Consider the following 24449-nt stretch of genomic DNA (forward strand, 5'->3'; position numbering starts at 1 on the left):
GACACCACCCCACAAGGGGTGTTGTCGAACAACTTTCGGGCACTTTGCGCTCCCGCATACCCGCGGACTAGCTCTCGGTGAGTCCCCAATTATATCTTAAAGTCGACGCGCGCACTTGCAGGACGCGCGTCGACTGCGTCGCCGACTCCGGGCCCCAAGCCGGAGGTCGCGCGACGAGCTCAGGTCCTTACGGACCGACGCCCGCGGGATCCTCCGCGACCCCACTCCCTGCACCGTCCCCTCACAGTAATGAGGACACCGCTTGGTAACGGCCCCGCTGTGAGGGACGGCGCCCGTCCACCTCCAGTTATGAGGACACCGCACAGGAACGGCCCCGTTGAGGGTGGACGGGCGGTTTTTCTTTCTCCCCAGGGACAGCGCAGGCCTCTTCGTGGCCCCTGGGACTAGTACCCGCTGCCTCACGGCGGCGGGGAAGCCAACTGCGCTCGTGTCGGCGGACGTCGACATCCTGCAGGTGAGTCTTGTTCGCTTCTGCTCGACGTTTCTGCCAGTGCTGACGCATATGTCGCCAGGGCAATGGATTGAGCGCACGCTGTAGCAGGGCAACATGTACGTCCACCACCCTTTCCGCACGCAATGGACTCCTCACTGACACACACATCGCACAGGTTCCTCCGGCGAGTGCGCTCGCTGCCCTCCCGATCGCCGCACCCAAGGCCAATGCGCCCGTCGCAGGAGCGACGACACCGCGCGTCGGCCCGATACGGCGCTGCGCCCAAGTGCGGCATACGACCGGGCTCGACGTGCGGGCGGGTCGCCTCGGGCGACCTCGCGCTGCCAGCGTACATCGCTCCACCCCACTGTACGTCTCCCACTGCGCCCGCCGTCTCGCTCTGACGTGCTGATCGTGCTCTCCTAGGTCTCTATATGGGCCTATGGGTCTTTATATGCGTGCTTCAAGACGACCGACAATACTGTGTGCCTCAAGATTCCCGGGGTACGGGTCGGGCGCGCGCGCGCGGCCCTGGCGCAGGCCTTTCCGTGGCCCCCGGGATAAGTACCCGTCGAGGCGGCAGTGCCTCCGGGGAAACCAACGTGCGCCGAAGTGAGTATCTCGTAGATTACGCTTATATTTATCGTAGTGAGCTGTGCATGTGACGTGCTCGTACTATCGCGCTGCCTCAGGCTCGACGCTGTTTTGATTGGAGTGCGAAATGTTTTTCGATATCTCAGCAACGAGCGACATGGTGAAGATGACACGCATCCGTATGGCGTATAGGTATTGACGTTGAACGCGTCGCGTGGCCCGGTCTGATCATCCTACGCGCGATCATTTGTGTCTATGTCAGTCTCGGACGTGCATGCGTCGCGCGGTGGGTGCATACGGCGCATGGCGGGCGCAGTACGTCTCCTTCCCGCAAACACCCGGGCAAAAGGCACATACACCGGACGACCTCTTCAAGCAACAAGGATAGAGACCTGATGTATCGCGTCATATGTACAGTACAGGCGCACGCCGGTACTACGTACCACCATCCGTCCAGTGTGTCAAGAAGCATCGATATCACAGGTTAATATCTAGAGAAACAGTCTATAATACAACGTCAGGGCCGCCCCACATCACATCAATACAATCCAGGACTCCAACAGCCAGAAGATATAGTTCATGCTCGCGCTAGAGCCGTGGCGGCCGCTGCGATCGCCGCCGCCGCAGGCCCGGGGGGCGCCGCCCCACCCGCCCTCCCTGCCCGCTCGAGCGTGCCGTCTTGCAGCTCGTACGCGGGGCGGTACTGCGACGCACACTCGCACTCAGGGGACGCCGCCGCCGCTGATGGGAGTAGCTCGTCGATCAGGTCGACCTCGCACATCTGGCCTGGGGCGGCCGTGAGGTCCGTGAGGAACGACCGGTGCGGGAGCGGGGCGCCAGGGTGTGTGTCCCCGATGCAGATAGCGCCCGAACCGCCATGCAGGACGGTGAACGTGTCCGGGAGGGGTTCGATATGCCGCATCGGGGGGTGATGTCCGTTGGTCGTGGGTTTCGCCGCAGACGTGCTGGAGACGCCGTTCGGTGGCGGCGCACACCGTGTGCACGACTCGCGCAACGCAGGGTTCGGGAAGGTGTTGTACGTCGAGCCGAGCGATGTGTAGCCCTCGTCGTACAGGCTGCAGTACGGGACGTCGAACCGGCGGAGGTACGCCCACACGTCTGCGTACGACCAGTTGATGATAGGATTTACGCGCACGAACTGCGGCCAGCCAGCGTCTGTCGGGTTGCGGAAGCTTAGCTTCGCTGTGGGCGCAGTCAGAAAGTGCATCAAGGCGATTGCGTACACTACGGCAGCACGGCAACACGGCAACACGGCGACGTACCTCCGTGTGGATCGCCGCGCCGCGTGCCAATGAGAATGGCCTCGATGTGCGGGAAGCGTGTCTTGTACGTCTCGAGAGCCTGGCGCATGCCTTCGCCACCCTTGACGTTCTTGGAGAGATCGGGAACGGGTGGGCGCACCGACCCGGGTGTTGCAACGGTCTCCACAGGGAAACTAGGACCGGACTGGTGCGGGCAGTGGAACAGGTCGAGGTCGTACGCTTGGGCAGCTTCGTCGATGAACGTTTCGAGCTGGGGAAAGGGGGATGGCACGGGGATGCAGACGGCGGCGAGCGGCTTTGGGGGCGCTTCCGCAGACGACCGGCGCCCGAGTGCAGCGGCGACCAGGTGGAGAAGGACGGTACCTGAGCACAGTAAGTTCGAGGTCAAACGTAGGCGAGCAAGACTCACAATCTTTGCCGCCGTTGAAGCTCAGAGATACATGGTCTTGTCTAGGGAGCGTTCAGCGTATGTCAGCCGCGACTTGATAAATGTGCGTACCCCCATGTGTCAAATGCCTCGTCTATGACCTGCAGTGCTTCCTGGACCGGCCCCGCGAGCTGATCGTCCGGGGACTGGGCTGAGGCATAGACGGCTTGTGCGATCGCGACGTAGTCTGCCTTGTGCATGGTGTGGTCGTGGCAGCGGTCGTGGTCGTGGAGTCGTGTACAGAAGGGCGCACGTTCTGAGTAGCAGTCGACGTCAGCGCGAAGCTGTGAGAGCTTTAATCGTGGCCGCATGACCCGGCGCAGCGGCAACGCTGCGGACCACCGACTGACTGTCGCACAGCGTAGCGTGAAGAACATACCAGACTGGCAGCTTGTTGTCCTGGTACCGCGACCGACGGTACGCGCACGGGTGGTGCAGAAGAAATCCGGTGGTGTAGACGAGTGAGTACAGGAGCAGAGGGAGAGACTCCGAGCTCCTGTCGATCGCGATCCCCGGAGGCGACCAAGTCACGAGCGTCACTGTGCACGTGAGCGCGTGTTACTCAGCGCGTCACTCATCGCGACTTCGGCAGCGTCTGTCTCGAGTCTTCGCGAGCACGCCGCAGCCGCTGCTCTATACTTGGCGATGTGCCATGTCGCGAGGATAGCAGGCCGGAGCGTGCGGATTGCGCGAGGGGCACGCGGAGAAGAGGGGACGGATGAAATAGTGAAGGACAAAGAGTGGGTGCTCTGACATCTGCAGCCAGAGGCTTATATATGCGTGCACAGAGACCTCACTTCACATTCTGTGATATGCGCGGGGGTTCCGGGCAGAAGCCTCACCTGGTGGGCCCATGCTCTGGACGCGCGATACCATGTTCAGACTTGCGTGGATATATCGAGAGGTGACGACGACATGTGGAACTCACCCACATCGTATCACACAAGACATGACTTCATCCAGACGTCTGTACATGTGGAGTGAGTACAAGCTTGTCGTTGTGCACGTTGAACAGAGTCAGGATGTACATCCGCAGTTGCCCAGGTGTTTGCGAGACGGAGTATTATTATTATTATAATCCGAGTTTATTATCCGCTGGAGGGCGACGCCCTATGTCAGATAGTACGTACTAGTGAGAGTAGTGCGGTGGGAGGTGCTCGAGACGGGGCATGTGCATGGAAGTAAGACGGAGGTGCGTGAAGCCGAACTGACGCGAGGGGCGGAAAGGGGTGGGCGGCGCGAGTGTGCAGACGATGGGTCGAGGGGGCCGTGTGATGGGCAGGGGAGGGGGGGCGACGCTACCTAGGCAGTGGGGGGAAGGGGAAAGGGGAGGGGCGAGTATCGTGGGGCGTGTAAGGTAGTGTGTTGTTAAATGAATAGTGTAGTATTGATAAGGGGGATGATGGGGGTGCGTACGGAATGGGGTTTTTTAGGGGTTTGAGGGCGGGGAGCGTGAGCGTGTGGGCGCGTTGGTATCTAGAAAGGCCGTAAGTACCGTAAGGAGACCGCGAGTATCCTAAAGAGACCGTGGCGGCGCGTGCGCCTGCCTGGGGGACGGGTGGGAATTGGCGCCGGCGGAGTGCCGAGGGCGATCGCGAAGGGCGTCGGAAGGGAGCGCGGGCGCGGGGAGGCTAGTGCGGGCGCGGGGGGCTAGTGCGGGCGCGGGCACGGGCGCGGTGTCGAGAATGTGCGCAAAACGACCAGAGGCATGGATGAATGCCATGAGCGCGTCATGGCAGCGCGTAGTTCCGAGCACGTTCTTCAGCGTGAGGGATGCGGGGGGTAGGGAGCGGGCGAGGGGGGCGCGCTGGCGGCGGAGGGCAGGGCATTGAATCAGGAAATGCAGGACCGTTTCTGGCGCGGCGTGGCAGGCGGGGCAGAGGGCGGTGTCTGATTTTCCGATGTTGTGGAGGTGGCGGTTGAGGGGAGCGTGTCCGGTGCGGAGCTGCGTGATGATGCTGACGCTCTTGCGGGGCAGGGATGCTATCATTTCTAAGTACTTTCGGGAGGGGAGAGGGGGTCCGAGTTGGGCGGAGCGGGTGTAGCACGGCGACGACATCCATATGCGTTTGGCATCCGCGCGCAGCGACGTCGCGATGTGCTGCTTCATCGCGGAAACGCTGCGCGGGAGGGGCTTGCGAAGCGACGGGGGCAGGGCGGCAAGTGGGCTAGGCTTGCCGCGGGCGGCGAGTTTGGCCTGCTGGTCGACGGCTTCGTTCCCTGGGATGCCGGTGTGGCTGGGTACCCAGTGCACAGTGATGCGGGCGCGGGGGTGACGACGCTGCAGGCGGTGGAACTGCAGGAGGACGAGGTCGGTCAGGTGGTGCCCCGCGCGGGCAAAGGGGGAGTCGAGAGCGACGATGACAGATTGGCTATCGACGCACACCAGAAGGTGGCGGATGCGCCGCGCACGCCGTGCCAACTCCAGTCCCAACGCGAGACCCACGTTCTCCCCATCGAAAATAGTGTAGAAATGAGCAGAGCCTAGGCGCACCCTCAAAGTGGCCGTAATGCGGTCATTCTGCTCCAAAACTGCTGCCCCCCCCGACGCCGCCGTTCGGCATGACGGATCCGTCACTGAAGACCTTCGTGTCCGCGGTGTTGTCCTCGAGAGATCGTATCGCCTCCTCGGGGGAGGACGCGATGACGACTTCGATGCCGGAGCGGAGGCGTGGGCTTCGGCGCGCTGGCGTTACTTTCTCGGTGCGAGAGGGGTCGATGTTGTAGGCATGAAGGAGGTTGTGAAGGGCGGTGCGGTGGCATTTGACAAGTCGGCGTGCGGAGTGGCGGACCACACTGTTGAGGGGATGGGATGGGGGGAGGGTGGCAAGGCGGAGTGCTGCGCGGGACTGATGCTGATCGAGAAGGAGGGGGAAAGGGAGGAGGTTAGCGTGAGCGTCCAGGACGTCTGCTGCGCAGGTGCGCATGGCGCCGAGCGTCTGCATGGCAACTTGGCGTTGCACACGTGCTAACTTGAGCACGGTGCGGGAGTGTCGGCGGGGGAACGAGGAATCTGCAGGGCGGTCAGGGAGAGCTGAGGGCGCACCCCACACATCTACAGCATAAAGCATGCGCGGCACTGCGACGGAGATGTACAGGCTACGCGCAAAGCGTGCGGGCATGCCCTTGGAGGGTCTTGCGAGTCGGCGGAATTGGTTCGCCCAGAAGGAACCCTTACCCAGTGCGTACTGTGCATGCTCCTTGAAACGCAGCTCTTGGTCGAGGATGACCCCGACGTGCTTGACAGATGTTGAGGGGGTGACCGCCTGTCCAGCAATGAGGGCTGCCGGGCGGGTCAGAGGACGGGTGCGCCGTGGTTGCCCTGGTGTGGGCTCCCGCCGTCGTGTGAGTGCTAGTACCGCCGTCTTCGTGAGTTCAAACTCCACTTTGCGTGGACGCGCCCACTCCTGTATACCACCCATGCGTGTCATCATGTCGTTGAGCTTCTCGTAGCAGGCGGGGAGGGTTTTTGCGCGTGCGATGAGTGTGGTGTCGTCGACAAAGCCGACTGCGCGTTCACCGTGCTTCACCTGAGCAACTTCGAGGGAGGGGGCGTTGTGGAAGTGGTGGCAGATGACCGAGAAGGGACAGCCCTGGTCCAGGCCACGCTCAATGACGTGCTCGGGGGACACATAGTCGTCGAAACAGAGCACAGTGCGGCGGTTGGTGCACTTCCGTAGGAGCCAGTCTGTCACCTGCCGGGGAACGCCACGCATGCGCATGTCGTGTGCGAGTATTTGCGGGGAAACACTGGGAAATGCGGACTTGATGTCGAGGAAACAAGCGGCGACCACATCGCCCCCCCGCCATGCTTTCTTGGTGTCGTCTACTATGAGGTGCAAGTTGTCAGTGGTGCAGCGTCCTGGGCGGCCGCCGAACTGTGTGGGTGGCAGCATGTTCAGGCGTTCGGCCTGGTATGACAGCTCTTCGGCGACGCAGGCTGACAGAATTTTGCTGAGGCTGTCCATGAGGGCGATTGGGCGGTGCGCTTTGGGGAGACAGTAGTCAGGCTTGCCCGGCTTGCGTAGCACAACTGTCTTGAACATCTTCCACTGGTCGGGGTAGTACTCGAGCGAGAAAGATGCGCGGAAGAGGGGACCAAGGTGCGGCACCAAGAAAGGGGCCGCCACCTTGTACACGCGGTTAGTGATGCCATTGGGCCCTGGCGCCTTGTCGGGAGGGAGGGCGCGGATGATGCGCTCGATCTGGTAGTTGGTGGGCGGGCGAAAATGGTAGGCGGGTGGAGGATAGACCATGTCTGGTGGTGCAACCTGGTCGATGTCCTCTGCAGACAAGGCGGGTAGGTAGAACTGCTTGAAGAAGACTGCGCTTTTTTGCTCGTTGTTCGTGATGAGCTCGCGGCCTCGCTCTGTGTCAACAGTGAGTGTCGGGACACGTGCACGGCAAGTGTCAGTGCCGCCGCTCGTGATGTACCAGTTAGCAATCCAAATGTCTGGCTGTGTGAGCCGTTCGAGCCACTGGACCCAATGCCCCTCTTTCTGCTTGTCGGTAGCTTCTGCATAGGCGTTGCGGGCTCGTCTTGCTTCTTCGTGTGAGGGGTGATCGGGCCAGCCGTTATGACGCCCGGCGTTGCGTTGTGCACGGTGCATCTGCCTGCGCAACTCCTTGAGGTCGTCGGTCAACCATCGTTTCTGGTAGGGGGAGGGTTTGCGGCGGGGAACATGCTCTGCTACTACCTGTGAAAAGATGTCAGTGATGGCGCACAGTGCGCGGTCGAATTCTGGGATGGAGTTAAGCTTCCGTGGCGGAGGGAGCACCTCAAAGCCCTCGCGCAAGGCACGCTCCAATACCTCCCAGTCTGCACGAGCATAGTTGAACCCAGGTTCCAGCTCGGATGGGGGAGCGGCAAGATCTAGGGCAGTCAGGACAGGGTAGTGGTCAGTACGAGGAGGGCGCAGCGCGGGGTATGCCTGGCAGTGGACGACACAGTCTTCGCAGTCGCCGGAAATGAAAACGTTGTCTGGACGGGTCTCGTTTTTGGAGTTGCATGCTTCGAGGGTAGCGATGCCCGGCGGTAGTGCCATGACAAGGTCATGTCGTGCCAGCAGCCGCAGGAGGCGGTCGGCTGCTGCAAGATTCTGTGTCGTAAACAAGTGAGCGTTGTGAGCTGCATCCCACACTGGAGAGTGGCGGTTGAAGTCGCCGAGCCAGACGACGAACGTCTGGCGATGACGTGGAATGTTCATGAGGCGCGTGCGGGTGTCATCGCCGAGGATGCGGAGTGTGTCGTCGTGGTCCTGCGCATTGTAGACATTATAGATTAGTACAGTATATGTGTCAGTGTTCAGGCGGATAGCGGTGATGTCCGGGGAGGGGACAATCAGTGGTTCCCAGGAACCTGAAGAGATATGCGTGCTGACTAGAAGAAATGAGCGTGGGGTGGGCTGCTGAGGGTTCTGATGGTTCGGGGGGTATACCGCAATCCATCGCTGAGACCCACGGCTGTTGCGGAGGGCGTCGAAGTAGGGCTCCCGGAGAGCAATGATGTCGAAGTAGTCAGGATGAAGCTTGTTGATCAGATCGAGTTGTGCGGTGTGGGAGCGGTTGACGTTCTGTTGCCAGATGCGGAGGCGACTTCTGTCACGAAATGTCGTCTTTGGGAAGGTGGATGGGTCGTCAATCATGAGTCGAGTGCGGGTGAGGGGAAGCTGTCAAGGTTAGTAGCCGCATTGAGGTCCTGTAGCTCGCCATCCTCTGCAACAGAAGGAAGAGAGCCAGTTTGCGAGGTGTGATTGCGTACCCAGCCAAATGTCTCTAGGCTAGACTGCCGGGTGTGTTGTGACGACGAGGGCTGCTGGCGCCGCTGCCGGCTCGTCCATCCCGGGTCGGGCTGTGGCGCTACAAACGCACTCGACGCCTTGCTGTTGCGACGCCGCTCCCGGGGCGCAGACACTGGGACACTACCCAGGGTAGTAGGTTGTTGCATCTGAGATGATGGAGGACTGGGCTGTGAACGAGGCGGAGAGGGCGCACGGCTGGGGGGCGGGCGAGCAGGCCCGGAGGATTCAAGCATTTCCCATGTCCGCGGGTCTGCTGTCGGGAAGAAACGATACCAGTTGCCCGGCTGCCGTGCACTGAGCTTCTCGAACTTCTCGATGAATTCTGGGCAGTCTCTGTCCCATGAAGCATGACCCGTTGTGTCGCAGTTAACGCAACGGCGCCGCATGTGCTCGGTGACTGTGCAATCTGCCGTGCGGTGGGCCCCCGCACAAGTTCCACATATCTCGTCTTTCACAGTACAGTCGGCCGCCAAGTGCGCCGGGTTGAACTTCTGACACCGGAGACAACGACGAGGTTCCTGCAGGAGTTTACGCACCGATACAGTCTTGCCTTCAATGTTTAGGCCGTTGCGGATAGCGTGGTTGGCGCTCTCTGGGCTACGCATGTGTAGGATGGCGTGTGCTACACGTTGAGTGCTCGAGCGGCGGTTCTCTGGCTTGATCCAGCGCCCGGACAGGATATCGTAGTCGGCTAACCCGGAGTTGACTTCGGCTTTGCGGAGGGCGACGGGGTCGCCAGGGCCAAACGACACTGGCACAAATTCAGCGATAACAAAGTAGGTAGTGACCTTCAGCGAGCTCTGACCACCATCGTAGGTGACCAGAAATCGGCTCATAACATCCGGCTTCTTGAGCCAGTCGGCCGACTGGGCAGAATCCATGTCGTACGCCACCTTGCCGCCATGAAGCTTACGAGCCCCACGGAAAGCAAAGCCCCTGGGTGCATCGGCTTTCGCTGCTTCCTCCATGTCATTAAACGCGAGGCCCGCGCACGCTACGAGCTCTTTCTCAGTGAGCGGTGGGCCAGCAGAGTCGCGGAGAGACGTGCACTCGAGAACGACTTGGCGGCGTCGTGCCATGCTCTTCTCGATCACGTTGGAATGCTGGGGCGGGAGGTTGCGGCTCGCGAGGGCGGCATAAGAGAGCGCGGTAGAGTCGTGCTCAAACGAAACGGAGGGGGGGCTCTGCGGCGTAGCTTGGGCCCGCCCGAGGTGCTCTGCGGCGCGCTCAGTGGCCGCCTCGAGCCTGCCAATTGCAGCTTCGAGCCTCCGTTCGACGGTGCCTTCCATGCTGCCTCGAACGGCGCGTGCCCGTTCTGACTTATAGAGAAGGAAGACGACGGACCTGACTGCATCGGTCTGCGTGGCGCCCGCCTTCAGCGTGTTAGCCCACAGCAAAGTGTTGCATGCCTCCTCCACCGAGAGTCCCTGAATATCGTTCGTGATCCACTGAGCTTTCTTGAGGTACTTCGAAGCGGTTTCGACGGAGTGCACGGCGGCATTCTTATCGGGCGGATTGTCCATAAGTTCAGCTATCGTAGGGACGTTGGAAACGCCCATGCCACGTCCGAGTCGCGGCTTAGCGGAGGCGGACGGAGCAGAATTACTAGTTGAAGGAGTCGGTCCAGCCATAGCTGAGACAGTCTCCAGAGTTTATAGTAGATGGAAAGTAGGATAGTCTAGGCCCACACGTAAGGCTCCAACCCATTAGTGTAATTACTGATTATAATCGATTAGAACCGTATACTGTTTATGATTACTTTACCCCCACGGTCTATTGGGGTGTAATCGATTAGTAGTCAGTATGTATGCAGTGGGCGCTTACCCGCGCCTTGGAAGAGATATAGGGCGGGATGTGGAGGTTTGACCTAGTCTTGTCCCATCTACCAACCAATCACTATGCACTTTGAGGATTTGAGGACTGAAATCAGACTCATATGATCCTTGAATGCAATTGTGGCGGTCTCCTTCCCGGTACCCTCTCCATTAGCGCCCGTGGGGGCGGCGCCGACGGACCATTCCATCATGAGTTAAGTCGTGCAAGCCGCCATTAACCTCTGCAGTGCCTCATAGGGCGCTGTTAGAGACTGATGAAAGCTTGTACAAGGGTTCAAACGAAAATTTGGCACCGGTGGGGCCACACGGTTCTTCGCCCACTCCTGAAGGCTACTCTACCGTGGGAAAATCGCCGAGATCGTGGTAGGAAGCAAAGAGGAGTCCCGAGACAGAGTAATACTGCACCCGCTGTGAGTGACCTGCTTTCACTGCGGTACTCGTGCACCTCGATGCGCGGGGCATCTTCACAACGTCGCTCGCCACTCTCGTTGCTGGAAAAACTGAAAAGCACCCTATATTCCATAGGAACCGCGTCGAAGGACGAGCACTTTACATCGCTCACTACGACATGCAGAAACATAATCTACGAGATACTCACTTCGGCGCACGTTGGTTTCCCCGGAGGCACCGACGCCTCAACGGGTACTTATCCCGGGGGCCACGGAAAGGCCTGCGCCAGGGCCGCGTGCGCGACCCGTACCCCGGGAATCTTGAGGCACACAGTATTGTCGGTCATCTTGAAGCACGCATGGCAGAGACCTACAAATTCCCCACAATCAGCACGACATAGCGACACACCACTTGCGAACGGAACACGTACAGTAAAGTGGAGCGATGTACGCTGGCGGCGCGAGGTCGCCCGGTGCGTATGCCGCGGTGTGCAGCGTCGTCCCGAGGCGACCTGCCGCGCACGTCGCTGAGCCCGGTCGTATGCCGCACTTGTGAGCAGCGCCGTATCGGGCCGACGCGCGGCGTCGTCGCTCCCGCGACAGGGCACATTGGCCCAGGGTACGGCGATCGGGAGGGCAGCGAGCGCACTCGCCGGAGGAACCTGTGCGATGTGTGTCAGCGGCGAATTTAGGGGGTGTGGAGAGGAGGAAGACGTACATGCGGCCCTGCTACAGCGTGCGCTCAAACGATTGCCCTAGAGACACATGCGTCAGCGTTCGCAGCAGCAGCGAGCAAAAACGAGCGAGAATCACCTGCAGGATGTCGACGTCCGCCGACACGAGCGCAGTTGGCTTCCCCGCCGCAACAATGCAGCGGGTACTAATCCCAGGGGCCACGAAGAGGCCTGCGCTGTCCCTGGGGTCCGTCCACCCTCAACGGGGCCGTTCCTCTGCGGTGTCCTCATAACTGAGGGTGGACGGGACCCGTCCCTCACAGCGGGTCCATTACCGCGTGGTGTCCTCATTACTGTGAGGGACGGTGCAGGGAGCGGGGTCGCGGAGGACCCCGCTAGGCGTCGGCCGGTGGGGACCTGAGCCCGTCGCGCGATCTCCGGCTTGGGGCCCGGAGTCAGCGACGCTGTCGACGCGCGCCCTGCAATGCGCGCGTCGACTTTAAAGATGGAATTGGGGACTCACCTGGCGATGGTCTGTGGATATGCGGGGGCGCTAAGTGCCCGGAAGGTGTTCGACAACACCCCTTGTGGGGTGGTGTCACGCAGGGCGTCCGTCAATGAAGACGTCCGCCCCTCACGCGGACCCGAGGTCGGGGCCCGACGTGGCGTGCGCGAGGAGGGTTTGGGGCCCCACTGGGTAGGGGTACTGACAGTTCGTCGAGCGCCCCAGTCCCGAGCGGGATGGCTGAAACAATATGCGTTAGTAATATGCACGTCGGCAGGCACCGGGGTACTCACTGATTATGCAGTCGAGCAAAGCTGCCCACGTCGCCAGAGTGGGCCGTACGCTGCCGACCGCTGGTGGCGGATGCGACACTGTGGAAAGGATGCTTGTCAGTAACCGTGCACGTACACCGTGGGGGGTGCGGCGACTTACCGAGTGCATTGAGCGTTCTGGAAGATGAAGACGAAAGCGATCAGTGACTACGCCACCGTCGTAGGTACGAGTAAACTTACCGTCCAAGCCCTCACGAGGGCGGCGCGCGCCTTGGGGAAGGACACGCGCTGTCTATAGGCCTCGGAGGGACTTGAGCTGGCGGGTGTCGACCGTGAAGGTCTGGGGGAAGAGGAGGGGCGAGCAGCCCGGTTTATATACCTCTGGGGGTCCCACCCCGGGCCTGAGCGGGACGGAAGTCGCGCCCGTCCGCGTGGCATTCCACAAAGGCTTCGCCCAATCCAGCTGCCCTTATGCCGCGTGCTGGAGTCTTCTCATGCTGAGTTTCAACGGGCGTATCGATGGCGGCTCGTGCTGCGCCTTCGCGCTGCCCTGTGCCACCGCCGGCGGCCTGGAGTGGCGGGACAAACAAAAGGGGCGGTCGCCGCCTACCACGATGGGGGGCGAGATAATCAGAAATCCGAGTACTGTACCATTTCGATCAATTCGACATGTCACGGGTCACAGAGGCCCCTGTCGGTCGAAATTTCCGGTCGTGTCACAGGTCACCAAGTCCGCCGTCGGGGAGGTCAAACGGGCGCCAAATTTCCGGCGCGCTGACGCGCGCCCAAATCGGTCGAAAGTGGCGGTCGGTCACACCGTCCGCCCGGCGCCGTCGAACCTGTCCATTAGTCGAACCATGTCACCGGTCACAGGCCCTGTTGAATTGATCGAAATGGTACAGTATCATGCGGGGGGCCTGTGGGCAGAGAGCGGCGGGGATCACGCAGAAGCAGCTCGTCGGTCGCGTCGCGGAGTCGCGCTGGGCCTTCTGGGGCGCAACGTCAACTGCTCCCGAGCCTAGGCTCGCTGGGGGCTGTCCTGCAGGGCGTCCGTGCCATCGTTGTCAGACATATCGCAGAGGCGCAGGAGTCGCAGACGAATGCTCGCCCTCTGGGCGTTCGCCATCCTGTCGATGTGGTCGACCAGTTCGAAGTCGAGTACGGTGGCGCAGAGCGCCCGCCCGCCACCGCGATGTGTGCTTCTATTTGGCGGTGTGGATATAGCGCCGGCGCATCCCGATGTTCTTGGGCGCATGCTCCATACAGGACTCCTTCTCCCAGGAAGCGGCCCGATAATTTGCTGCGCCCGCACACGCTGTACTTGGATCGCCTCGTGTCGGAAAAATAAAACCCTTGCCTGCGAGCGAGCGATCCTCGGAGCTGCCTCTCTGGGTAGAGCGGACCCGGGGGCGCAACTGTACGTACGTATTGAAGTGGGGCTGACCTGGTGACGGACAATTGTCAGCTTAGGACCCTGGACCTGTGCGTGACACCCACTGGGAACGGCGCATACAATCGCCGGGCGTGAGACACGCCTCGCCGCTCTTTCGGAACGGGGCCTCGCACTAGTTCCTCTCGCGAAGACAGACAGGAACCCAAAATCGGCCCTCGCTCCGAAGGCGTTCCGCAGGCCATCTAGGAGATTGAAGAGAGCAGGCCGACTGTATGTGTCCACGCTCGCACTGAAGGGCTGGGTGCAATCGTCCGCAAAGTAACATCGCCACAGCCACGTATAGCGCTGCCGCAAAAAAATAGGCCGACGCACGTACATCATACAGTACATCCATGCAGGTGGGCGTGACACAAAATGAGGGAGGAAAGAGACGGAAAGACGATATGCAGTGCGCGTGGCGAAGGAGGGGCAAGGCTCCCGCCAATAACGGACTGGCACCGACGTGTGCCAGTGCTAACACCGTGATGACGAATGCAAGGCTTGCGACGGATGCGGACTCAGGACACCCCCATCCCCAGGGAAGAAGAGGAGTATCGCTTGCGGTGGAAGCGTACGCATCTTCCTCGCTGTTCTTCGTGGTATTGCGTCGTTCACCCTCCGATGAGTCCCAGTCTTCTGACGAGTTCTTCTTGAGTAGTGTCTGTGCGTATTGGTTTATAACGGATTTACCTTGTAATCCGCAGGGTCCGTTGGCGGTCGCGCTGAGGGGCTTTCTATGCGGGACGTCTGCCCGGTGTCGCTAGCACGGGTTCGCAAACGTCGTCGATAGCAAGAGAAAATGCTACAATGGCCGGTTCTAGATTCTCAGTGTATGCGAGTGATCAGCAAAAAAGGGTGTAAATCGTAAGATTGAGAATAGGGCATAAAGCAAGGGCCGGCGATGATCGATGATCGCTGAGTCTCTGAAGGTATGCGCGACGCGATAGCTGCTACGCGTAAGTCGCCCATGGCCAAAAGATAAAAAATACTGAGACCGCATACCGATAATAATTCTATATGCTCTGCCTCTGCGATGCTCTTGTTTCTGAACGCGCGAGACTGGCACAGTGACTTCAAGCATACTTAGCAACTTGAACTTGAAAGTCGGTCCTTTGATTTGCCCCGATGCTTCGGTATGGTATTGCTGTCAGTTCCAGCAGCTGTCGTTTTATTGCCCGTCCTACGTTTCGAAACGCTCGAGGAGCAACACTGGGTGAGATCGAAGGACAAAGTACGCGCGCGAGTGGAGATGTTAAGCTTTAAGTTTGGGCGCTTATGATACCATGGCGTCCCGGTACGTCCCGGCCCAGCAGCTGGCCCAGCGCACTCCTTCAAGTTCGTCCTGCTCCTGATCCCTCTTCCCAAAGTCTTCCTCTCAATATTGCTTAAGCTGCTTCCTGCCTTTCCTGAGGACACCTCTCTCACCATGGCGCTATACCTGAACTGTCACAGTGCACTCAGAGACAAGAACTATCGCTACAAGAAGCGACCACACGGCCCGGCTCACACACCTCGCCGAGGCTCTTGATTTCGCCTCCTAATTCCTACCCATCCACGCCAGTTGTCCCTTAGCTCTCGCGCACGGCCATAGAAACGCCATGGAGAGCAAGTCGTATGTGCTCGATCCTCGCCCTGCGTTTCCGCTCTTCGTCACTGCTCGCCAATACTGGTCTTCCGATTGCGCGCGCGACGACCCAGACGCGCTCACCCTCGTCTTCGCGCACGCGACGGGCTACCACAAGGAGCACTTTGAACCCACTCTCGAACACCTCTTCGCGCTCTTGCGTGGCTCCGGGAAAGCGAAGATACGCGACGCGTGGTGCATCGACGCGCCCAACCACGGCGAGGCCGCGAAGCTGAACGAGAAGACTTTGCAATGGGGATATGTGCCCGTCTGTACGTCCTCCTTCCAATAGAGGTTATTCGCAAACGCAACGCGCATCTCAAAGTGGGGCGATTGTGAACCAACCAAAACGCAGGGATTTTGGGCTCAGCGAGTCAAATCGCAAGGAGTTTTGGGTATCGAGTTTGCGAATAACCTCTAACACATCCTATTGGCTGCGCTCATACGAAAGGCATCGTCTCAAGTTCCCTGGGAAGAGTACGCGCGTGCCGTACACGTCTTCCTCGCCGGACTTGGCACTGGCGTCGACGTCGACTTCTCCACCCGCAGACTAGTCGGCGTCGGGCACTCCATGGGCGCGACGGGAATGTGAGTCCCCTCCACACGGGTCCCGCGCAGACGGGTACGGTCCTAAGCATCTCGCTACCCCCGAAGAATCCTCTCGCAGACGTACCAGCCCGCACTCCCCTTTGTCGCCACCATCCTCGTCGACCCGATGATCCTGCCGGCAACTATCGACACCGTCGCTGGGAGCCCGCGCAATCCCCTGCTCGAGGGCGCGGAGAAGAGGCGCGACGTGTGGCCGAGCCGCGAGGAGGCGTGGGCGCAGTTCAGCGGCCGGCCGGCGTGGAAGAGGTGGGATCCGCGCGTGCTGAAGCTGTATGTTGAGCATGGGCTGCGCGACTTGCCGACGGCAGACCATCTGGACAAGACGGAGGGCGTCACGTTGACGTGCTCGAAAGCGCAGGAAGCGGTATGTCCCTTACGACTCAGAGTTAGTAGAGCAATACCAATGTCGGACGCGTACAGGCTAGTTTCCGCGATCGGCTCGGGCGCACGAAGGCGTACCGCTACCTCCCGCACATATCCGCCACCATGCCTGTGCATTTTATCTGGGGCGAGATTGTGGACTCCGTCCTGTAAGTCGTGTCTACAGCCGTCGCATGACGAGGGGATCTTGATCCAGCTGTTGCGCAGGTCGGAGGAGCTCAAGCAGACGGTCATGTCTCAGGGGGCGCAGGGCAAACATGTGTCCGACCAGCGTGTTCGGGGGGCAGGGCATCTGGTAAGCGCATACGTGCGACGTGGTGTCTGTTTCGGTCTGCTGATAATAGGCCGTTATCACAGATACCGCAGATGCAGCCGGAGGGGCTTGCTAACGCACTCTGGAACGCGCTGAATGCTGAGAGTGTCAGGGCGGCAGACGGCACGCACGGCTATGCACGCAGTAGACTGTGAATGCTGGTCGACTGCCTTCCAGTGTGGGATTTCTCTGCTTCGTGAGTGTCTCAGGGTGGAGCGAAACCTCAGCCATCCTGGCGACGGCCGCATCGGTGTATACAAAGTTTGGATTTTCTTTTATTGCCTATTTTACCCAAAGTGTTTCGACGATAGCTCACGAGGGAGTCCGGGCTTTGACTGAGGCTGTGAAGAAGCACAGATGTCTCTCCATCTTCGTAGTTGGACAGAACTCAATGTACCTGTGTCTGAGAACCTGATTGCGCGCTCTGGTATTGTGGAAGGTCATGGCCTCCGTAAACCAAGGCTGACGTCGAGCTGCTACCTTCTCGATGATGTTACGCTGCTCTACCCTCATGGTGAGTTCCTCTTCAGTGTCCATCCTACCGTAATATTGGTCATCGGCGGCGCGCGTCGTGTCACGACACCGCGTCTCGACTGCGAGGCGAGAAACTGCCAGGCGAATATCTACGGACTCCGGACGAACACCAGACAGGCATTTCGACGGAGGCGGTCTGTAGGGGGACGTCTGGAGGGGGACATCTTCACGGGACGCTGAGGACACTCGAACGGGGCGTGCAGAACGCGTGCACTCGGGCAGAACCTGACTATATGCGCTCTAAACGAGCACTACAGCTCTTCTGCTCGACGCTATCGCGACAGGGAAAATCTCTGCGTTTGCAGCAAGAAATTCGGACATGCACCTCGCCCGCGCACCCAGAGGCGCCCGCATCCATCTCCGCGCCCACAACCTCGCTAACCGCCTCTCGGCTTGCACCCACACCGCCGCCATCTCCGACTCCCCGCGTCCGCCTTGCGTGTTCTTGAGTGCGGCTTCGGCTTCGTCTATGGTCTTTGGTGCTGTCAGATAGTCTCGTACTCGTGAACTGAGTCTGGACTCACTTGTGTCGCCATTCGCGCGCTGGAACCTTCGTGCACAGTCTCTCTTCGCGCGCCGGCGTCTGCGAACTTATGTGGCTTTGTCCTGGAGTACTCGAGTTCGCGCGGCATCTCGGGGTGCCTCTTCTGTGCTACCTGAGGACGAAATTGTAAGGGCTCTCGTCAATCGCTCTCGAGGACTTGTCCAGAACTCACTCGCCCTGGTACTTGTGCTGTGCGACACGCCCCCGCCTTGTCCGACTCTCCCGTCGCGCGCCGGCGTCTGCGAACTCGCGTGGCTACCGGCAATCTTGCCCTGGGACCTGGGTGTTCGAGCTCGCGCCTTCCGCCTTACTCGGGAGGCCTCGTCTTAGGATCCTGAGGGCGAAAATGTAAGAGCTCTCGTATATCGGTCTCGTGAACGTCTACAGAACTCACTCGCGCTGCCAGTGGTACTTGTGCACTGTCTCCACCCGTCTTGCCCGGAATCTCGCGCGCCGGCGTCTGCGAACTCGCGCGGCCTTATGGCGAAACTGTCAGGAACCTCGTCTTTGGCTCTCGTGGACATATCCTGAACTCACTTGCACTAGTGCCAATTCTACGCTGTCTTCTCTGCCTCTCCCGCGAGCCCGCGAGCCCGCGACTGCGCGAATTGACCTGCGCACAACGCCCGCCCGCCTCGCGCGCGCCGACTCTTCTCCTGGGATGCTCACGCTGGCGCTCGCGTACTCTCTTCGGCCACCTGCGGCATCCGTTTCAGCAACAGGAAACACGCGAGAACGACTCTGGGGCTTACCTAGACGATTTTTAGATTCGCACGAATGCTCCCGCGCCTTGTGCGTGCCGCCGGGCGTCCTTTTGCTCGCGTGGTTGCTGCCGTTTCCGTGTGCACGGGATCGCGTGCCGTGCCTCCGACCTGCGGTGCTCGAGTGAGTCCAAGTTGCAAATCTAAGCCTTCGATGCTCACCTGTTCGAGATGTGTGCTTTTGAATTCGAGCTTGCCAGTGCTCCATCTGGGCGTCCCGCGGGTGCATTTTCTCGTGTCTCCAGCCAGTGGTCTCCCATGAACATCTGCCTCGACGACGCGGGCTCGCGCCGTGGCGGCGCGCGGCCATCTGCGAGCCGATACGAAGTTCGACGAGCAAGTAAGTCATACGGGCAACTGGCCGTCTGCATGATCGCATGGCCCGCATGCTCGTGCTGCAGCTGCGTGTGGCTATCTGCGAGCCGATACGAAGTTCGACGAGCAGGTAAGTCGTGTAGATCATGCTTAGAAGAACTTCAACTCACCACGGCCAGTCTGTCTTCGCTGTCCTAGTCCCGTCAAAGTCAGTCGGCCTCCCGTCGGACCGTCCGCAACCACCCGGCCCGCCGTCCTCCTCGTGCCCCGCGCCCACTGCTATCTTCTATCTGCCAGGGCCTGCGGCGCGCGCCGACGTCCTGTGCTACTGCTTGCGCTGCCTCCCATCTGTCTGCCCGATGAAGCTCTGTATCAGCGCCCCGCTCGTCTCGTTCACTGCCAATCTGGGCTGAACTCACAGGAATGCACCCTTGTGCCCCAGCTGGCGGCACACATCCCTTGCCGACGCTGTTCCTTGCGAGGATCACCGCGCACGCTGCCATCTGCGAGCTGCACGGCGAAATTCAGTGAGTACTGCTGCAGATGGCCTGGGAGTGCTGTACTCACCTATCCAGGCTCACCCCTCGTCCGCATGAACGGCGGCGGTGCGTATGATGTGCTCAAGCGGCAGATGGAAAGGGGAGGGAGGGAAGGAGTGGGAATGTGGGCGGTGGGTGAAGGTGAGGGCGAAGGCCCAGGCATGGCTGTTCCAGGGCGGTAGAGAAGGCCATCCACGGCTCCGCACAAGCGAACCGTGGATGGTGCGACCGGCATCTTCCTGTACTTAGCACGTAATAGGTTTCCCAATCTAACAGCCCGGTGTGAGGGGTGCTGATGCTGGGAATCCAGACTGAGTTCGCTCACTTCAGGGTCCTGCACCCGATTGCCTGCCACGGCTTCCTCAGGGATGCTCACGTTTTCTGACTCACTCACTTGCTCAGTCGCTCTGTCCACAGCACACTAGTAGACAGAACCAGCCACAGAAATTGGCTGGGATGGGCAGATCTCCTGCTCATCCCGCCCTCTTCCTTGGCTGATTCTGTCTGAATGATTGGCCCATATTGGGTGTTATATTTGTCCCCCTCGGCAGTATCCAACCTGCACCAAGCGCGCCAATCTTCTCCGCGCACCGTGTATTTTTCTGGCGTCTCCGAGCTGCCGTTTGTCCCTGCTCGAGTGTCGGCGATACGGTTGCTAGACGTCTACGCCCATCCCGATCACGCCCGCAGTCCGCCAAGGGACATGCCCGTTTCTCCACGTTCCACGCCCAGCTCAGGGTACGCGCATGTCTAGGCTCGATATGCGGCGCAGATGCGAAATCGATAGAGAGCGGCGCGAGGACGTTTGCGGCGATCTAACGAAGTGTGCCATATTAGGAAAGCAGTGCCATTCAGAGCGCCCGACGCCTCCCCGCGGCTCGAGAGCGTCTCTCTTCTCGACGTCCACCACTATCGTCGAGCTCCCGTCATCACGCCGTGCCCTCTGCTCGAGCTCGAAGACTGATAACTAGTGAATTGTAATGTAACGAAACAACGCATAGATCGATGTACCACCCTAGCTCGACTCGGACACCTAGTGGATGGAGAGCCGCCCGCCAAACTCGGTCGACAGCTCAAACTCCGTGATAGGGTCGTCCACAGGGCAGTCCTCCAGCCGCGCCCTCTTCGCCGCCCTCCCGTCACCACCGCCGCTCGCCCCGTCCAGCCCAGGTATCACATACCGCATGCTCGTGATGCCCCGCATCGGCAGCCTCTTGCGCACCTGGTGCGAGGTGTCCGACGCCCTCGCGCGCCGCTTGCACGTGTCCACCCTCTGGCTCCGCTTGCGCTTCCCGACTGGCTGCGTGGTGGTGAGCTCGATGCCGAAGAAGCGGAGGTCGCTAGGGTGCCATGTGTACGACGCGACGAACATCGTGTTCGCTGCGGCCTTCAAGTTCGCACGGCGCGCCGCCTCCTTCCGCTCCTGCTCGAGCTGGAACGGGTTCGGATGGACGCTGGTGTGGTCGCGCGCGGCGGCCAAGGCGTCCTCGTGCGTCGCGCGCTCGATACGGAGCTTGTGCTTGTGGCCGTCCGGGAGGTTCCAGCGCCGGCGGAGCTCGAGGAGCGGGCCGACGCCGCCGCGGATCTCACTGAGGGGCTTGAACGGTATGTCCTCTGGCCACCCCAGGATCTTGCAGCGGTCTCTGACTACGGTCTCGCTGGCGTAGGACTTCGCGGCGTAGTGCATCTGCGCATCCTCGTTGCCAGACACCTCGCCTGTACATGGTGAGCTTCTCGTGTACGGCGTATGACGGACCGTTACTCACGAAGTTTCCCGACCAGGAAGCCCGAAATCTCATGTCGAAGTCGAGTACGATGAGTCGGCGGGGGACGATCGTCCTCGCGGAGCGTCGGAGTAGCGTCGATGAAGATGGGGTTGTAGTGCGTTGACATGGGGAGCGACGGTGAGTGTGGGGCGAGATGTGCGAAGGAGAAGGCTGACGTCTCGCAAACAGTCCATATAAAAGAGCGGAAACGGCCGGAACGGGTAGGCGCACGGCGGTCACTCGATCTCGGGTAGGGTTGGCTTGCCAGGCCGCGCCGCCTGTTTCTCTGCGGGAGAGAGCTCGCTACGTACGGCGTGTCACAACGGTCGTCCGCAGCCGTTACGCCCAGATGGCGTGGGCGGATTTTGCCCCAGGCACGACTCGACGTAGGCGAGTCTGCTACCGAATCCTGCGAGTCAGTGTGCTGACTACATTAGCAGAGCACTCGCGCATAGGCGCAGGCGCCGCACCGGAGTGCGAGTAAAACCCTTCGTAACTGCTCCACGTGTTTGAGAAAAGCCGCCATTCCAAGCGATGGCCTAGAGTCTAGGCTGGCACCTTTCGCGCGTCGGACAGCTACATATCCGCTTGACGGTTTGAAAAATAGCATCGAGTAAGGAGGGAACACCTCGTCCGCGCCCGTATCTCCAATTTGGTGCATGCACGTCGGGACTCCGAGTCGACATCTTGCAGCACTTGCGAACCCGTCCATTCTCATAATGGCCTCGCGCGGCGGTCCTCACCTTGCACCAGCCACGCTCGCGATGTGCCGTCCGAACCATGGCCCCGGAAATTGTAGGACTGCCGGCAGGTACGCCATTTCACGCATGGTTTCACGTCTTAGCCGCTCCGCTAATTGCGATTCTTTCCGCCCTGCCACAGCCCGTAGCTTCCCAAACTCTCCGCGCGCCGGGATCTCGCCTCTCAGCGTGTACCATCGCTTGTAGTTCGTACGGCTAGGAGAGCTTTGAAGCCAGATCTCCGATACCGCTTCAACCATCCGCGTGGACTGCATAGGAATCGAGGCAGTGTGCGACGTTGGTACGTGTACCCACCATGATCTCACGGCGGGTGTTGCCTATTGATCGCCCCTGATGCTTAGCTGCGCCTGCACGCCTAGTCCGTCCTCACGGAATAGCCCACATTGATGGTATGACCTTCGTGAGGCAGTTCAAGCCCTGCCACCGCCGCCGCCACCGCTCGTATATGCCTGTTCCCGTGCACCAGAATCAACGGAGACCCGTAGTCCGCACGTCTGCGTACACGCTCGCGTACTCCGGCCCGTCTCGCGCGCCCGGCCCTCCGCGACGCCTGCGCGACACGCCTCGCCGACTCCATTCGACTTGCTCTGTGGGTACGCAAGTGCACTCGACGACCCCTCCGCAAGATCTATTGGAGATACGACACTGCGCACGTAAGGGACGCAAATGTGCATCTTCGCGGCGGGCTGCGTATCTAGTATATGGCAGACGGTTTGAGGGCTGGAAGGCAATAAAAACATATGCTAGGGATCCTGTGCGTTGGGATGTCGGATCCGCCGCTAAACTCGCCACAGGTAGGCTCCCCCTTGTTGATCTTCATGTCCAGAGCTGACACCTGCATCGGTAGAAACGACGCCGGCCAAATATCCAATGCGCTCGCAACGCGGGAAATTTCTGTGCCAAGCTTCTCGGGGCTCGTTGGAGACCGAAATTGTTCGGACTGCGCTCGCGTTGCGGCGCATGTGGCGGCCAGGGTGCGTGCCTGGGGAGCTCTCGCGGTGCGGTTCTGTCTATCGTCTCTGAGAGAAGCTCGCATTTGAATGCCGTTGATTTCCTCTAGCATGTCTTTGTACATCGCACATGGGCCCACATGATACATAGTCTGCCCTTTGAAAGCTTAGTACAGGCCTCCGTAGCTCGTGCAGCCAAGATTCACGCCCAGAGGCTGTCACCCGCTCAAATCTCGATATGGTGTCGTAAGAAACGCGCCCAGCCCCGGCAGGAGGTGTGTTTCGATGTCTTCTCGTCGGCTGGATGAGCCTATCGCTGATAATACTTGCAGGGTGGTGAGAGTGATCGCGTACTGCCCCAAATGTCAGTCTCCATGTGACCATCTCCGATTCGTTCGTGGGTACTCGTGCAGATCTGAGTGACGTCCAGATATGCTGACTTTCCTGTACGCTTGCTCTGCAGTGATCATAGCCTGCCGTCTGCGATGTGCGATCGTAAATCGAGTCCCCTCAGTTCGGAGACCTCTCGATAGCAGACAGAAGTGAGACAGAATTATGACCTGCTGAAGCGGCTCTGGGTGCGGCTCACAGGTGAGTTCTCGCACCACGTTTCGTTCCTATGAGTAGCGCATGGTATCCGCTGCGATGATAGGAGAGTACGCGGTTCCGCGACGTCGCCGTGTGGTCACTATCCACGCCTGCTTGGGCGTTCTGGCGACCGCTTATGACGGGCATTCTTCCGTGATCTTAGGTGTTCAGTGCACGCTAGAGAGATCGGTCTACTCGCCGGCGCAGACGCTTGCACCGTGTATGGTTCCGTCGGCGAAGGTTTCGAATTGAGTCGGCGAGTCTTCCGTTCACCATGCCCTCTGTTAACCAACTATACCAACTCGTCGTCGAGCAGCACCCACAGTCGAGGCCATAGAGCGTGCGCTCGGCCTGTGCTTCACGAGCAGCACTTTACGAGCAGCATGACGGCCGGGCGGCGGGGCGTCCTCAAGCGAGGACACGAATCTTTCTCCGTAGGAGGTATGCCGTTACAGCCTCCCAGAAGTTCGGTAGCGAATTGACTTCGTATTCTTCAGGGTCACGGTCCATCTCCTCCGGAGCAGGTTCAAGCGGCGGGGCTGATACACGGTCTTGGATGACCCAGAGGTACGTGCGCCGCCCTGTACTTTCGCCAATCTTCCGCGTTGCCAGAAGCCTGTAACTCCTAGGATATACGGATCCCGCGGCATCTCCACGATACGACGCGCTCGGTTCACGCGGCTGTTCCCTTCCTGGTAGCTATCTGCGTCCGAGTTTTGGGTTTCGAACGATTTGCTTACGCACTTCCTTCGAGTACTGTCATCGCCGTGAATTAATGGCACTGTTGGACGCTTGCACGTACGGGCTAGGATCGCTGCAGCTCACGCACACAGATACGAGCCTGAAGACAGCGTTGTGTATGATATGAATATCATTTACGAGGGCTGCTGTGCGTTGAGCAGCCGGTTTCCAACGGAATTGACGAATCAGTGTCCACAGGCTTGTTTACTATCAATTCAAGTTGGGCCTCCTAATTCGTACTGATCTCCGCGCCTAGGTCTACCGTCTCTCGCGACAGCTCTGGCCGAATATTCAATGCGCGCGCGCCATCGCAGGGAAGCCTTGCTTCCCGGGAATCGAAATCTTCGATCACGGAGT

The 24449-nt window shown here is 60.1% G+C and overlaps 11 protein-coding genes across 11 annotated transcripts; 3 read left to right on the forward strand and 8 right to left on the reverse strand.

Moving 5' to 3' along the window:
- Window positions 1-249: 249 nt before the first annotated feature.
- TRAVEDRAFT_52682 (uncharacterized protein) lies at window positions 250-1018 on the forward strand (the record flags this gene model as incomplete). Its single annotated transcript, XM_008045322.1, has 5 exons — window positions 250-265; window positions 327-475; window positions 534-570; window positions 630-823; window positions 881-1018. 5 exons carry the CDS (start codon window positions 250-252, stop codon window positions 1016-1018), a joined length of 534 nt encoding a protein of 177 aa, XP_008043513.1.
- Window positions 1019-1510: 492 nt separating this feature from the next.
- TRAVEDRAFT_155092 (adenine nucleotide alpha hydrolases-like protein) lies at window positions 1511-2961 on the reverse strand (the record flags this gene model as incomplete). Its single annotated transcript, XM_008045660.1, has 4 exons — window positions 1511-2251; window positions 2332-2694; window positions 2741-2781; window positions 2831-2961. 4 exons carry the CDS (start codon window positions 2956-2958, stop codon window positions 1626-1628), a joined length of 1158 nt encoding a protein of 385 aa, XP_008043851.1. The 3' UTR covers window positions 1511-1625.
- A 1487-nt stretch (window positions 2962-4448) lies between these two features.
- TRAVEDRAFT_84152 (uncharacterized protein) lies at window positions 4449-4712 on the reverse strand (the record flags this gene model as incomplete). The annotated part of the gene is made up of 1 exon (XM_008045661.1): window positions 4449-4712. A coding segment is annotated over one exon (264 nt), but the record flags the coding sequence as incomplete, so codon positions are not given.
- Window positions 4713-6234: 1522 nt separating this feature from the next.
- Window positions 6235-6420, reverse strand: TRAVEDRAFT_78897 (uncharacterized protein; the record flags this gene model as incomplete). Its single annotated transcript, XM_008045662.1, has 1 exon — window positions 6235-6420. A coding segment is annotated over one exon (186 nt), but the record flags the coding sequence as incomplete, so codon positions are not given.
- Window positions 6421-6627: 207 nt separating this feature from the next.
- Window positions 6628-7101, reverse strand: TRAVEDRAFT_82352 (uncharacterized protein; the record flags this gene model as incomplete). The annotated part of the gene is made up of 1 exon (XM_008045663.1): window positions 6628-7101. A coding segment is annotated over one exon (474 nt), but the record flags the coding sequence as incomplete, so codon positions are not given.
- Window positions 7102-7662: 561 nt separating this feature from the next.
- TRAVEDRAFT_134356 (uncharacterized protein) lies at window positions 7663-7965 on the reverse strand (the record flags this gene model as incomplete). The annotated part of the gene is made up of 1 exon (XM_008045664.1): window positions 7663-7965. A coding segment is annotated over one exon (303 nt), but the record flags the coding sequence as incomplete, so codon positions are not given.
- Window positions 7966-8022: 57 nt separating this feature from the next.
- TRAVEDRAFT_85201 (uncharacterized protein) lies at window positions 8023-8271 on the reverse strand (the record flags this gene model as incomplete). Its single annotated transcript, XM_008045665.1, has 1 exon — window positions 8023-8271. A coding segment is annotated over one exon (249 nt), but the record flags the coding sequence as incomplete, so codon positions are not given.
- Window positions 8272-8750: 479 nt separating this feature from the next.
- Window positions 8751-9428, reverse strand: TRAVEDRAFT_75838 (uncharacterized protein; the record flags this gene model as incomplete). The annotated part of the gene is made up of 1 exon (XM_008045666.1): window positions 8751-9428. A coding segment is annotated over one exon (678 nt), but the record flags the coding sequence as incomplete, so codon positions are not given.
- Window positions 9429-11040: 1612 nt separating this feature from the next.
- TRAVEDRAFT_52685 (uncharacterized protein) lies at window positions 11041-12672 on the reverse strand (the record flags this gene model as incomplete). The annotated part of the gene is made up of 9 exons (XM_008045323.1): window positions 11041-11153; window positions 11215-11445; window positions 11502-11538; window positions 11597-11699; window positions 11981-12202; window positions 12256-12333; window positions 12395-12411; window positions 12475-12550; window positions 12614-12672. The coding sequence occupies 9 exons, from the start codon at window positions 12670-12672 to the stop codon at window positions 11041-11043; spliced, it is 936 nt and encodes a 311-aa protein (XP_008043514.1).
- Window positions 12673-15264: 2592 nt separating this feature from the next.
- On the forward strand, window positions 15265-16748 carry TRAVEDRAFT_52686 (alpha/beta-hydrolase; the record flags this gene model as incomplete). The annotated part of the gene is made up of 6 exons (XM_008045324.1): window positions 15265-15562; window positions 15755-15878; window positions 15945-16263; window positions 16320-16429; window positions 16488-16575; window positions 16638-16748. 6 exons carry the CDS (start codon window positions 15265-15267, stop codon window positions 16746-16748), a joined length of 1050 nt encoding a protein of 349 aa, XP_008043515.1.
- A 1942-nt stretch (window positions 16749-18690) lies between these two features.
- TRAVEDRAFT_52687 (uncharacterized protein) lies at window positions 18691-19160 on the forward strand (the record flags this gene model as incomplete). The annotated part of the gene is made up of 3 exons (XM_008045325.1): window positions 18691-18772; window positions 18834-18877; window positions 18927-19160. The coding sequence occupies 3 exons, from the start codon at window positions 18691-18693 to the stop codon at window positions 19158-19160; spliced, it is 360 nt and encodes a 119-aa protein (XP_008043516.1).
- Window positions 19161-24449: the final 5289 nt, after the last annotated feature.

The sequence above is a fragment of the Trametes versicolor genome, assembly GCF_000271585.1.
Source record: "Trametes versicolor FP-101664 SS1 unplaced genomic scaffold TRAVEscaffold_12, whole genome shotgun sequence".
Taxonomy (NCBI): Eukaryota; Fungi; Basidiomycota; class Agaricomycetes; order Polyporales; family Polyporaceae; genus Trametes; species Trametes versicolor.